The 15,350-nt window shown below is 34.9% G+C and overlaps 1 protein-coding gene across 14 annotated transcripts; it reads left to right on the top strand.

The window, feature by feature from the left end:
- Window positions 1-4,247: 4,247 nt before the first annotated feature.
- Window positions 4,248-14,284, top strand: Mf (myofilin). 14 transcript variants are annotated; one of them, XM_064689935.1, is made up of 8 exons: window positions 4,248-4,411; window positions 5,527-5,674; window positions 6,198-6,407; window positions 8,396-8,465; window positions 8,538-8,647; window positions 11,093-11,446; window positions 12,359-12,589; window positions 13,446-14,284. In XM_064689935.1, the coding sequence occupies exons 2-8, from the start codon at window positions 5,584-5,586 to the stop codon at window positions 13,463-13,465; spliced, it is 1,086 nt and encodes a 361-aa protein (XP_064546005.1). In that variant the 5' UTR covers window positions 4,248-4,411; window positions 5,527-5,583; the 3' UTR covers window positions 13,466-14,284. The 14 variants fall into 14 exon arrangements, 10 of the variants coding, with proteins under 10 accessions (XP_064546005.1, XP_064545994.1, XP_064546042.1 ...); XM_064689924.1 differs by lacking the exon at window positions 13,446-14,284 and adding an exon at window positions 12,900-12,994; XM_064689972.1 differs by having other exon boundaries at window positions 4,249-4,411; window positions 8,402-8,465; window positions 11,093-11,299.
- Window positions 14,285-15,350: the final 1,066 nt, after the last annotated feature.

Below are 15,350 nucleotides of genomic sequence, written 5' to 3'. Positions count from 1 at the left end.
TGCAGGTGAGATAAAAATTAATTTTTGAATTTGATTTTAAAGAGTTGCCATTCAAGGTGTGTGTGTCATGTCCCGCTTTATGCATCTAGTCGGAATGGTTTTTCATACAATTTTCCAGCCTCCAAAAGCAACGTCGAAATATTCACATCATATGCAAAATAATGGCAAAAACATTCGCGGCTGTCGTAAATTTTAATGAATTTATAAACAAACGGAAAAAACAACGAACATTTTGAGAAGGCAAATACAATATTTGATGCCAACACCTACTGGCAATGGGCAAATATCTTATATACACACTCCCACATAAATGCCATGTGTACAAAGAGAGCGATATATGTATATCCATGCACACTCTGTGCAATTATGAGGCAAACAATTAATTTTCAAGTTCATTTGCGTGGGTAACGCGGAGCGCTCGAGCGCCAAGACCCTAGCAGGGTCTATATAATAGATAGAGCATACAGAGCATATGTATACGCATGTGATCCGAGAGTCCGAGTAAATACATATGCATATGTATTTATTTTTATATTTTTGAGAAAATGTTTTTGTACATTTTTGCGCTTTGAAGGTGGCTGCTTCATGTTAAGGTTAAATATACATATATGAGCGATGCCATAGGAACGAGTATAGAGTATCGAGAGCTTTCGTAGCTTCCAACGAACGTCGTTGAATTTTACTTATTCTATTCTATATTTCTATATTTCTTTTTCTTCACTTGTTTAATATAATGGCCATGGGCGGGAAGTTGCCGAGCGTATGACTCAAAATTTGATTTCAATTTTTTTTCTCAATGTTGGATATGTTGCTCATACGCCGCGTTGACCGCCGCGCCGACTTTTTATTTTCAATTTCGTCTCGTTCCATTTCGCTTGACACTCAAACACAATTTTTAAATAAGTTTGGGAATTAATTTGTAGCAAGTGCAACAAATCTAAAAGCATATAAATGGAATTTGTTGTTTATTGCATTATATACAAATTACTGTTGCTGTATAAATAAACCTATATTATTAAATAGTCTTTGCATCAGATATAAATGTTGCTGTCTGTTCAGCTGACACAATGGCATTTGCTCAATAGTTTATGGCAGATTCTTTGGCAGCATCAAAATTATTTACATCTGTGAAATGCAGTTAGAGAGAAAGAGAGAGAGAGAGACAGAGAGAGAGAGAGAGTGGGACAGACCGAGAGAAAGCAAATAATTATCTTAATAATTGACCTCATTTGCACAAGTGACTCATATATATGAATTATTTATAATACATATTTGTATTCGCGGTGAGCCCAAAATGATATATGGCGCTGGCTAAAATTGGTTGTGGGCAAATAATTAAGCTGTTTATATATGCAGCTGTTTCATGTCTTAAGGTTAAGCCTGTCTGTGGCTGGAAGGTAAAAGTTTTGCACACAGCCCCAAATCAGGCACTTTGGGCTAATGGCTTAAGAGTCATGTCTGCCTGTTGTGGGTAGAACCAATTGGGAATTATAAGTGCAAGCGCGTGCTGTACACCAATGGGATTCGTGGCCTGTGAAGTGCTGTTCTCTCATTGAAATGTGTGTATGCATAAGAAATGGGTTAGAGAAAGTAGTCTAAGTTAAGCGTTTAATTAATATTTGAACTTTATTACATTTTTATTGATAAAATAATTTAAAAATTATAAAAACGATTGTGGGCTTTGGAAAATTCTTCTAGATGAGGCTGTGCAAGAGACTTTTGTATGATTGTCTGAAGATGGCAAGTGTTAGGCTATCATGTCGCTGAGTGAAGGTTCTTTTGAAATCCTTAGGCATATCTTAATCGCAACCTTTTAACTAGTTTTGTGCTTCACAAATTCTCAATCATTATTTGCTTGAAATCTAACATTATGTGACATGCTTATTTATCTACATTTCCCATAGTAAAATTCATAGACATTTTGCACTTGGCAGTTAAATGAACATCAAAGTAAACAAAGAACTTTTGGTTTTAATTTTACGTCGTAGGTTTTTTTTGAGAGCAATAAAAAAGAAAAGCAAATTGTTTCGCTTGGCCAATTCGGTTGTGTGCCAGAAAGTAAAAGTTGAAACGATTTTTTAAAACAAAACTTTTTGTAGGTGCATTTTACATTTCGATTTGCCAAAACAGATCTTTGCCAGGTATTTCCCCACAAATTGTTGTTGTTGTTGTTGTGATTTTCCTTTTTTCTGTGCAATGCATTTTCACACAAAGTCAAGTTCATGTCCACAAACCACGCCATTACCACATCTAAATAGTTTATTTAAGGGCAAAACAAATTTGCCGTATTATGTAAGGTAAACAAACAAAGTCAAACGAAGCGTCCGATGCTGTTGCAAGAGCCTTGACGCAAATCGATTTTTGTTTGTCTTATTCCAAAATATTAAACTAAAGCGGAACTGGACATTTCGCTTATAAACTTTTAAACCAAAATAAACAATTGTCGAAAGGTCAAACTGCCCGTGCGAAGCTTAGATAACAGGAGTAACAAGCAAGAGGTTCTAGTCGGGAGCTCCCGACTAGGGGATACCCTGAACCCTCTTCTTCCAACAGGCGATAGGTAGAAAATGAAAGATACTTGATATATTTATACTATTCTAGAAGCTACATGTCATGTTTGGCGACTCTAGCTCATATTATTTACCAAAATTGCTCAAAAACAGGATATCGATATCGATATTTATCGATTACTTGGAAACGGGGCAAGTTATCAAATATCGGAACATCGATCTGCGCGGGCACTAGGAGGACCTACAGCTAAAATTTCAAGTCTCTTGCTGTTATAGGTTCTGAGATCCTTGAGTTCATACATACGGACGGACGGACAGACGGACGGACAGATGGACGGGCAGACGGACATGGCTAGATCGACTCGACTGTTGATGCTGATCAAGAATATATAAACTTTATGGGGTCGGAGATGCTTCCTTCTGCCTGTTACATACATTTGCACAAATACATTAATCCCATTTTTACCCATTTTCAATGGGTTCAGGGTAAATGTATTTCTCGACTGCCCTTTAATCCCCTTTGAACCCCATAGCCATGGAGATCTGGAAACTAGTTGTGTTTGTCTTTAGTTCGGATGTGGCATACGCCCACACTTGATTTTCCATCTAGTGTGTAGGCTTTCAGATATCTGTTTTGTTTAGTTTAAAATGTTGACTATTTGTTTACGCACGGAGGTAATTTATTTATTTATCTATGGACCACATGCAGCCATCAGATTGGTATTCAATTCGTTTGGTTTTCAATTAGCAGGAACAGGTATTGGCTTTGTAAACAACCTGCACGCATTTTCAAATACCAGAAATCATATTGTGTAAACCCGAATAAACAAGAAATTCTGTTTAAATCAATTTGAATGTCATTCGATTGACCTTTATCGCTGGCGAATTACGGATTTTTGCATTTGTTTATATTGGGAGCATAACATTAATAAGTATTCAATATTAAAACCGGGAAAATATGCCGTGTCAACTATTTAATGCCATTGAATGTTATTTAAAAAAAATAAGCAAAATATTTCAAAAAGTCGAATTCACAATTTTCTGCACTTAAGTATTTTTTTTGTTTCACCTAAAGAGCTTATAGAATCCTGTTGATATTGTTTTAACGCTATAAAAAAATCGTTTTCTTTAGCAAGCATTACTGATGGCATTCCATATCGCATTGTTATCGCTTTTTTATCTTCCAGGTAAGAAAGTGGCGCCTTGCAATCAGTTAAAAACAGAATATAGAAACTCTGATATGTAAATTAATCGTATTTAATATTGAATATGTGTTAAGCTGCCAGGAAAATTGAGTTCAATGCTCAGTTCAATATCACAATTGACGCATTTCATTCAGATAATAATAACTAAATAAATAAATACAATAAACATTTATAAAAAAAAATTCAGATAATAACAATCAGCAGAACATTTTATGCACAAATATGAATGGGAGAAAGTGTGTAGAATATTGTACAAATATAAAAAATTAAGAAATCAAACAGAATATACCCTGAAGATATTTCGAATATGAATATGATGTTATACTATATGTGTGTGTGTGTGTGGGTGAATCTCGGGTTTTCTTTTTATGAGCAAAACAATGAGTGGGCGAGTCAGATGCCGCCCTCGAGTGCCCACCAATTGGCCGAAAGCTATACGCGAACTTGCTGAGCTTTTTGGCCACACACACACACACACACACACACACAGACACACGCATGTGTGTTTATAGCTATAGATACTATATAGATCGGCTACCTACGCCGTAAAGGAATATCGTGCTTTTGTCGTGTATGTGAAACAAATGGCAAAATTGTGAAACGAGTAAAATTGGTGAGGCGAATTTCGAATGGTTTGCAGTTTGAAAAAATTCTTCGTTGAGGATAGATCGCTATTTTTTAGGAGTAAAGCAAATTGTAAGCCAAGCAAAAAAAAAACTGAATACTATATGAACAAATAAATAAATACTTATAAATAATATCAATTAAATTAAATTTAATTATCGTGCAGTTATTGAACAATCACAAAGTGTACAATTATATTTTGTATTTAAAAAGTGTGTAGCTAATCTCTGAGTATTTCGAAATCAAAATATGACAAAATATGATTGCCAATGGCCGATATTATATAAGCAGCCAGCAAAGACATTTGACACCAAGTGAATATTGAATAAGTTTGATCGAATCCACCAAAGCGAATTGTGAAGTGTTTGAATTTTATACGAACTCGATTTCAAATAAAACATAAAAACTTGACTATAAAAAATACGAAAAAAAAATTCGAATGAATTCAATTGAGAATTTTGGCGTCGTCTTTTTAAGCTGACGCCCGTCAGGAAAAATTCAACTCAAGGACATTTAAAAATAACGCAAATTTAGCTGCAGCTCGCGCAGATCGTCGTCACACACACACACACACACACACACACACACACACGCACACACAAGCTAACAGCAGATAGACTTGATGTACATAGAATTTTGGCTAGTTATATATTTACATATAGAGAGAGTGTGAAAGATTCAGTGTGCCGCTTAATATATTAATTTTTTGATATGTATATACATACGTGCGTATGCTGACGATATTATTTGAGTTGAAAATGTATTTTTAGTGATTGATCTTGCTGAAGATAGACATATGTATATGTGTATATATATACAAGTAGACAACTATTTTATACAATTTTTTGTAAACTTTGCTCGGCTGTAAAGTGGCACACAGTCTGTTTATTTTCGAACTGAACAAATGCGCCGAGTCAGCCAAGATTTGGACATCCACATCCACATCTATAGCTCTTGGTGCTGTCCCAATCTCGTGCGTGTTGACATTTGAACAATCGAATACAACTCACAAACAGCGCCAAAACGTGCTATAAAACTCAAGAGTCGTAGACTTTGGCGTTGACAGAAAACAAATTTCGAATTGGTGCAAAGTGCAAGTTAATACAAGAAAAAAAAAACGTATCATAATAATAAAAACGAGAGAAAAAATACGAAAAATATAATTGGAAAACTTTTTGGTATTGCAGCGAACGAGTTCAACGAATATTTCTTGTGCTTGAAAGACACAAAACAAATCGATCAAAATGTTCAAAAACCATTTGGAAATGATTGGGCGCAATGAGAGCCCCAGCAAGAAGGCCAAATTCTGGCAATCCTACATCAGATCCCTGAAGGGTAAGCATTAATATCATATCCATTTAGCATTGCTAGAACTAAACTATGAATATCCCATGGATTTGTATTTCGAGAGAGCTAACTTATAAAAAGTCTTATAGACTTGGGAGCTACATAAATAGCACAAGCAGCGTATAGAATTTTGGTCTATTTTTTGGCAGGTGTCATTTAAGCGTAATGGCCAAAAAAGCTACACGCAGAAAAGCTTTTTTCTTTTCAATTTATATATATTCATATATATATATATATGTATATATATCTGTTATGTATGTATATTGAAAATATCTTAACTATGTGCTCATGAGCCAAACAAAGCGAAAAAATGTGGCTGCTGCGCCAAGGCAAAATAACTAGGCGCTCATATAGAAAATACAAAATTCAAAATACGAAACACAAAAATGAAATCAATTTTTTGGCAATGAGCCAAATAGCTGAAATAGCACAAAACCTTATGAAGTAAAGCAATCCCAGTAGTATATATCAATTAGTTATAATTATTGTTGATTCCTTTGCCACTTCACAGGCTCGGAGGATATTCGCGCCCACGATACGCCAAGAGCCTCTCGCCCATACAGCTCGTACCTGGATTCGCCCACATACAGGAGCATCTACGATGAGCCCGCCACGGCCAACGAGCGCGTTCAGTCATCTGGCTACAGATATTTGCCAGTGAGCCGTGACACCTACGGCTACTCGCCTCGTGCCATCTACGATCATCATTACAGCAGAACAAGTAAGTTGCCCAGTTGGATCAACCCTTGTACTAAGTACTACTACTTATCCTACAGCAACAGTAACCCGCACAATTCTACTGCCTAAGAGCTTTTATTGATTACTTTACTATTGTTTTTTTTTTTTGCTCAATCACGCCATTAATCAGTTAGTCAGCGCATTTCAATCATGCATTTTGAATTCTTTGCAAAACAGGTTGTTTTTATGATTCGATCAGGCCATCCATCAGTTAATCAGTCAGTCAGTCAGCGCACTTCAATCATTGCATATATCAGTACTTTTTTAAGCTCTTAAGGCTCCGTCACGCCATCCATCAGTCAATCAGTCAGCGGTCTTCAATCATTGCATCTATCAATCAACAAAATTATAACAATCAGGCCATTCATCAGTTAATCAGTCAGTCAGTCAGCGCACTTCAATCATTGCATATATCAATGGATTTTAAAGCTTTGCTGCAATCCTTGAATTGATAACGAGTTGATCTTCAGGCTCCGTCACGCCATCCATCAGTCAATCAGTCAGCGCACTTCAATCATTGCATCTATCAGTCATGCATTTTTAGCTGTACATCAACAATTGAATTGATAACGAGTTGATTTTCTGGCTCAGTCACGCCATCAATTAATCAATCAGTCTGTCAATCATTGCATATGCCAATCGTGCATTCTTAATGCCAGCACATCTTGAATTGCTAACGGGTTGCCAAGTGACGATACATTTTTCTGTATGATTTCATAATTATATAAAATAATAAAAGAACTGAATAAGAAAGAACTGCAGAAAGCCAAAATAGAATTACGTCAATGATTTTCAGTATTTGTGCGCTCGGTGAATTGTTTTTGGCAAAGGCCCACAAAAGTTGAGCACAAAAAAAATACACATGTTCATAAGCTTTCTGCTGGTAAACACAAACACACACATACACACACATATATATATACATTTATATATACATGCAGGTACATAAGACTGGGGAGAACATTTTGAATTTGCTCACGCGTGCCTCGGATCAAATAACTGAGGCATACAATTTTAGATACATAATTATTTTTATATAATTCTCGTGATTATTATTTAGCGTCCATTCCCCGCGTCTGTGCCCATAACAAAGCTCTATTTATTTTATACCCTACACCCCGACAGCACACACAGCCACATAGTCAAGTCTACGTTTTTTTTTTTTGATTTTCGAAACTAACCAATTTTTTCTTTCTTTTTTTCTCATAAATGTTTCAGAAAATACATAAATGTTTTTCGACAAAAAATACAAGAAATTTAAGAAAAATATATATTAAAATCAAATATATATATATATATATATATATAAACTATATATCGACGCAGCGCACTACAAAAGATATTTTCTCTCTAGGCAAAATCAACATTTTAGTTATATATTTAGTAAATACTAAGAGTGGAATCTGTAGCATTAGCTGATATGTGTGTAGCATAATATTCGGAATGATTTATAGTCATTTTTCTAATGTAGTTCTGTTGGCTGAAATTCAATAAAATATTTGTTCTCTTAACAATTTCTCGTGCTTTGGAAAACGTGTATTCAATTGTGCATTTCACATTCATGACATTCATCAAGGTATTCTGTATCGCATTCAATCATCATTTGATTTCATTTGATGCACTTGATCTTTCCCATACCCAAGGCTTTTCTTATTTAAATGCAACTTTTTAAAACTATTTTATTTTCAATTCTTTTCTTTTCTGCTGCCTTTTAATTGTTAAACCCGCTTTGTATTGGATAAATATCGTACGTATATCCAACTGCTTTTTATTGACCAAAAAATGGGAATATAACGCAAACGCTGAGAGTCCCAGTCTAACAGTCTATATAGTAAAATATTGTTTTGCCTTCAAATGTAAGCAAATATATTTATTGTTCCGTTACTTTTATTTCTGTTTTAATATTCGAATGCTTTGATTAAGGTTTTTTGCGTACATTTTCATATTGATTAATATGCATTCTCTTCGCAGTTCCAGCTAATTACGATGCAGAGAAGGCCTGGAATGATCATTTGAAGCGCATGCAAGAAATTGAGCGCAGGTGTGTGGCAATTCTATATACCCTACTATATCCATGATACTATATACTGATGATATTGTGTGTGCCTTTCAGATATCCATCTCGCTATGGTCTCTACTTGAGAGACAAGCCACTCACACCAAACTCTTTGGTGCCTTTGGAATACGAGCCAGAGGATAAGCTGTTGACTGAACTCAACAAGGGTAAGGATATCAAAGACATTTACTAAATACGTCAAAAAAAAACAAACAAACACAAGAACATCAGCAGAAAGTAGCCAAAACAACAACAACAACATTTATATAAAAATCTACGAAATTTGAAATTTATTGATAAACGACAACAAAATTTAAGACTACTTGTTAAAAAGCTAGAAAAATTACAAAATGTAAGCACGAAAACAAAAAAAAATAGCAGCAAAGCAAACAACATCACACTCAACAGAATTTTTTCAAACTCAGCCAAAAAACTTACACAAAAGAAAAAGAAACATCAACTCGAAACTTGACAAGCAAATTTTTTGACATAAGAAATTTGCGCTGTTCAAGTTTCGATTTGACTAATTTCTATAAATGTTTGAACGAACTATATCTTTAACACTGTATATCGTATACTATATATATATCTTGCAGCCAGTTTGATGTACTGAGCGTTTACATTCGAAAAAGGCTAAAAAAGGCTGAAAACGTTTGTTTTGGCTTAGCTTTAGTAAATTGTAAAATTATGCAGAAATTGTTAAACAACAACCAAAAATCAACAGCAAGTAAAATGATAAATAATAATTTTAAATTAATTTGTCTGTAAAAAGAATCCAATACCCCAATATAGTAAATGGAAGAAAAACAACAAACAACAACAACAACAACAACAAACAACAAAAGAATTTCGTTAAATGTTTCATTGTATGATATGATGCTTTATTTAATTTTTATTTTTAACTTATTTATACAAACAAACAACGAAAGTAATAAAACCAAACAAAACACATATAAATATCTAATTTTAATTTAGACATACTCAGAAAATAGAAATCATATAAACCAATTAATAATTATATATATATATATGTATATATATATATATATGTCATTAAAGCATTCTAACCGGCCGTTGCATACAAAACTCATCAGCTCCCATCATTTAAGCCAAGATCCGTATCCATCCCCAAACTACTTTAAGCCTTAAACATTTCTTCTAACAGCTGTACCATAGACTTGTTTTGATAGCTGCTAAAGTGTTTTTTGGCCGACACAGTCTGTTTGATAAATCAATGTACCGCTGTCGCACTGAGCTGGCTTTTCACAACTCTGAGAAGACTCTTAGTTTAATACAAAAGGAATTAATAAAAACTATTAAATACCAACAACTGTGTTTTGCATATACCGATTTTAAGAAAAACTAAACTGACTTTTGTCCTGTATTTTAAATGTATATACCAAATTCATACACATTTGTTGCTGTTTTTTTTTTTTTTGTAACATTGTAAAGTTTTTTTTTTGAATTCAATTAATACCACGTCCTCGTTTGTGATTGTCTATATCATTTCTTCGTCGCTCCCCCAGCTCACAACTACTAAAAAAAAGAACATAGATACATACACTGTGCGGTGCCTGTAAATAAACTGCCAAAATAATTAAAAAAAAAAAAAACAAACTAAAAACTTTTCAAATCAAATGAAATATTTAACGAAGACTGTGTTCAATGTATTTCACATACAGTATAATTTATGATGTACACATATAATTATGTTTAATTTTCCTCTGGCAGTATTTAATCGAAAAAATTCGACAAAATAGTTAAATTAATCCAAAAAAAATTGTCATAACTTGTTTCGTGCCCACAGTTCTGTAATTTTGTACGATGTACTATGTGCTATGTAATTTGTTTAGTGTGTTGTTTAGGGTTTCGTTAGAATGTCTGAACATCGTTGGGTTGTTGTGTTTATTTTGGGAACTGCTGCCGGTAAGTACTAACATAATCTTAAACAATCTGAACAAGAGAAATTCAACTAGAAGCGAAAGAAATGCATTTGATTAAAATGTCTCTCGTATAGTAAATTTGAAAGTTATGTTCTTTTTGGATGCGAGCTCGCATTGCCATGGTTTATAAGACTAAGTATTTCCTTTGAAATCCACACCCACTTGGGGGCGGCAGCTGGACATGTTTTCGAGTATCTTTTCCCAGCTTGCAAATGTGAAAAAATAAGCACACACACGCATTGTACGAGAATTGTCAAAGAAAAGGCGATGAAAGCTTTGAATATAAATGAAATGGGATTTCTATTCAAGTGCGTATGTATGGTTACCTTGACAAGCAAGGATTTAAATAGACTTTTCATAACGTAGAACAGGAATTAAATGCTCAATTTTTCTTAGACAAACAAACTGCAGGCATCGAGAATTTAATTATTAAAAAATTTAATTAAAATTTTACTGTGCACTGCTTTTGCTCGAAATGAACTTTTCACTTTGCGAGTGAGTTTCTTAGCGACCAGGAAAACAAAAAGAATTTAACAATAAGGAAATCAGGGTATTAGATACAATCTCATTAGGGGGGCCACAATTTAATTGATCCTATTACAGAATATCGTCGAATTGTTACTAGGAGTTTTAGCTTTGAACTTGTTTGTTTTCCGTTTCCATTTGCAGCACGTCGCTCGGTGTCGCCGTTCCGTCCCAGCCGCAGCACACGCGCTGGCAGTGAGCCCTATGTGCCACCGCCGGTCTACTGGAATCGCGAGGGCAGCGTGCCACGCGGCGGACCTTCGGTGTTCGATCGCGCCACCAGTCTGGCTCCGTTCACGCGGCCAAGCTTCCGGGCCAGCTCGCTGGAACCGTTGGATGAACTCTTTGAAAGTAAGTTGCCAGCAATTGCTGAGGCGGCGGCCGATGCAGCCGCCAGTAGGCCAAGCATTTTTGAGCGCGCCGGCTCACCAAGTCCCACTCCTGTCAAAGCCGGTCGCTGGGGACCACGTCCCACCGAAGTCGCCTACGATGCTGAGGGTAAACATCTAAATTCATCCTAAACCGTTTTTCTTTATACAAGAAGAGACGAAATTTCTCTCGTTGTTGTTCTTTATTATGGCTTCTATTGCCCAAATGCGACACAAAATGTTAATGACAACCGCAAAGACAACGATGATAATGATAATGATGATGACGATGATGACGAACGTGTTGAAAAATTGTTGCCATATTTTTCGCGATGCGTTCGTATCTGTTACAGTCACTTTGTGCGTGTGTCGCTAGAATTTGTCAAAATTTTTATTTATTTTTTTTTTATGTACTTTGGCTGCCATCCAACAACATTTTTATTATGCTCCTTGTGTTGAGTGTACTACCAACAGCATCAGCAAAAAAAAAAAAACAAAAAAAAATTAATTTAATGTTAGCCCAAAAGTAAGCGCCGTGCTTAAAGTCTTTAATCTTGAATTCATTTAAACGCTTCTCCCCACCTACTTTGCTTTTTGAATTGCTTCCCGTAGCGCCTGGCACCTATCCTCCCTCTCTCCCTCTCTCTCTCTCTCTCTCTCTCCCTCTCTCTTTCCTATCTTTATTTATTCTCCATTTTCTGATTTTTGGTCAATTTTCCACTTCGAAACTCTACATACGCATGGAAAATATCAAAAAATTTGTTGATGTTAAAGCGTTGTCTTTTCTTGTTTTTTTTTTTTGTTTAATTTTTGTATTTTAGTTTAAAAGCAAAGCAAAAAATATTTCTCTTTCTGCTCTTCTTGTATACATTGCAATACAACAAAACACAACAAAAATCAACAAATCTAATTGTATACCCTACAACACGCACATTACACCACCACCAACAACAACAACAACAACAACAACAACAACAACAACATAAATTGATGATGATTTTGCTACTGGACAATAAACACACATGTCGAACCACAAAAATAGGACTTCCCATCTTCCATCCACGCAACCGGTTCAGGGATATGCTGAGCCCCAGCCCGAGGCTGCCAATCTCATCGATTGTGCGCGATCCCTTCTGGTGGGATGTGGATGATTTGGTGCCGTTCCGTGCCAGCTCGTTGCCCCGCGCCTCGAGCCCCGTGGCCCGTGATTCGTATTTGTCGCCGGTGAAGAATCGCTATCTGTGGTCCAGGCACCCAGCCAGACCCCTGACACGTAAGTAGTCGCCAGATGGATGATTATTATTTAAGTCCTGCTATTGTACATACATATATACAATTCAAAAGCAACCTGTATATATTTTATGCTATTCACTGGCAAAAATCCCACGTTTCTTGGAACTCATGAATACCATTTTAAGCAGTCGAGGAAAACATTTCAATTTAAAGCATGATAGAGTTGATATAGAGAAACATACTTAGTCCAAATATAATTGAATTGTTAATTCTCATGCTATTCAATTCCAAATATGAATATTTTAACATTATTATTTTTTGTTTTATTTACATTTATTTGCCAAACACAGCTGAGGCAGAGGATTATTTCTAAAACAAATCAAATCAAAAAAAAAAAAATCAAACATAAACAAAAATCTATCAAAATCGTTAGCTCTAATAACAAGCGATGCTATATCATCATATAGCACTTCTGTAATTTTTTTGTACTTTAATTTACATAAATTACATGTAACGAAATGCAATACAAACAAATTGGTAAGAATATTATTTAAACAAACAAAAAAAAAAACCCTTCCACAGCATGTGAAAAATTCGTTCATGCAAGCTACACTATCCGACATGTAGTGCCGTATACTAAGTAGAATATCCCGTATTACCCCTAGAAGAACATTATCTTATACTTATATTCGTAGTACAAGTAACTAAGTAGTTGTAGTAACCATTTGACCAAATTGAAGAACCATACAAATTGTGATTAACATTCTAAAAAAAACGCACGCATTCCTTTGAAAAAAAAAAAAAACTTTGATACGTATTGTAGTTTATTATCTGTTTCTGGCTCAAATCGGTTGTTGGATTGTTATTAATATCAGTATTATTATCATTTCTGACAGCTCACCGCTCAATTTTGTAAACGAACGAAAACGAACTTTAAAACAAGAACAACAACTATAACAACAACAACAACGAATGCATCAATGGGGTCCCCAAAACAACGACAAGTCTTTGGTTTCCCACAACAAGAACCGGAACCGGAAATCAACGAGAGTAGCAAAAAATGAATCTGTAGTCTCAAAATCCTCAACAACGATTGAATTTTTTCAAAACTGCCAGCCCCATAACAATCGGCGGCTGCCTCCAACTCAATATTGCCATCAAGTGCGTACTTCCCGTAGTAACAATAAAAGAAATCATAATAATAATAATAATAATACAATTATAATAAAAAATGAAAAAACTAATAACTAAAGGAAAACATTTTACAACAACAACTCTCAATAGAAAGTTTTTATTTTCAATTTCTTAGCTCATGTCTTAGTAATAAGTGCAAGTATATGAACAAAACAAAAAAAAAATCCAAAATTCGATTTACATTTATTATATAATAAAAAAAAACCAAATCTATTATGAGAAGCTCTTGAACAACCCGAGCGCCATAAATTGTTCCTTTTTTGTATATTTTAGACGCTATATTTGTAATTGTATTGATAACAAAAAAATACAAAAAGAAAACTCGGATTTCAAGTAAAAACGGTTTGATTTTTGGAGTACTCAATAAAATTGTAAGGATAACTGAACGTTTCACTGCACATGCGAATATATATCTGCCATACTATATATGAACACAACAATATTGCGGCTTAGCATATTTTCAACTTGTAATAAAACAACAACAACAAAAATATTTAAAACTTCTGAAAAAAAATAAAAAAAATTTCAAAAAGCCCAAAAAGTTGGAGTATTACGTTTCTTTAAGCTGAACAGTCCAAAATCACATGCGAATTGAGAAAGATAACAAGAGGGTCAAAAGAGGCTCCAAATATATTTCGAGTGTCAAAACTCGATTTGCTTGGATTTCGAAAAATGTTGTGAAATCTAAAATCAAATCTTGAGTTTAGTTTAATAAATTCGTTCGGATTAAATGTTGCAGACCCTGAGATCTCAGTTGCGAGCGACTGCAATAGTTGCTGTCAAATTCAACTTACTGTCAAATAGCATTAACTTTGACATCAACTTGCATGGATTTCAGAAATTGTTGTGAAATCTAAAATCGAATCTTCAGTTTAGTTTAATAAATTCGTTCGGATTAAATGTTGTAGACCCTGAGATCTCAGTTGCGAGCGACTGCAATAGTTGCTGTCAAATTTAACTTAAACTTTGACATCAACTTGAACTTTAACGAATATTGTCAAGTTGTTCCATTCTTTTGCAGTGCTGGCCCGATAATAGTCGCAAATTGAGTCCATTTTCAATGAGAGGGGTAGGGGATGAATTTCGTTGCCGCTCTCATGCCTTGAATGAACATCAGCAAATATGAATGAAATAGTTTTGTACACGCAGCGTGTTTGCCACTGGCCTTAATTAATTTAAAAACATCCAGAGCTTAGTCAACTAATGGACAGTGCTGTAAACATCGAATGTCATAGAACTGTCCATGGTTCCATTTCTTTTCCAGCGATGTCATTTATCTTTTTATACCCTGAACCCATTGAAAATGGGTAAAAAGGGTATTATGTATTTGTGCAAATGTATGTAACAGGCGGAAGGAAGTATCTCCGACGCCATAAAGCATATATATTATTGATCAGCATCAACAGCCGAGTCGATCTAGCCATGTTCGTCTGTCTGTCTGTCTGTCTGTCCATCCGTCCGTATTTATGAACGCAAGGACCTCAGAACCTATAACACCAAGAGACTTGAAATTTTGGCTGTAGGTCCTCCTAGTGCCCGCGCAGATCAAGTTTGTTTCCGATATTCGATAACTTAAAAAGTAATCGATAAAAATAATAATATCGAAA

Source organism: Drosophila montana, unplaced genomic scaffold, assembly GCF_035044405.1.
Source record: "Drosophila montana isolate Dmon_TW-CO22-7 unplaced genomic scaffold, ASM3504440v1 contig_1505_1, whole genome shotgun sequence".
Lineage (NCBI taxonomy): Eukaryota > Metazoa > Arthropoda > Insecta > Diptera > Drosophilidae > Drosophila > Drosophila montana.
Note: the sequence above shows the minus strand (reverse complement) of the source record. Positions and strands in the feature narration are given on the sequence as shown.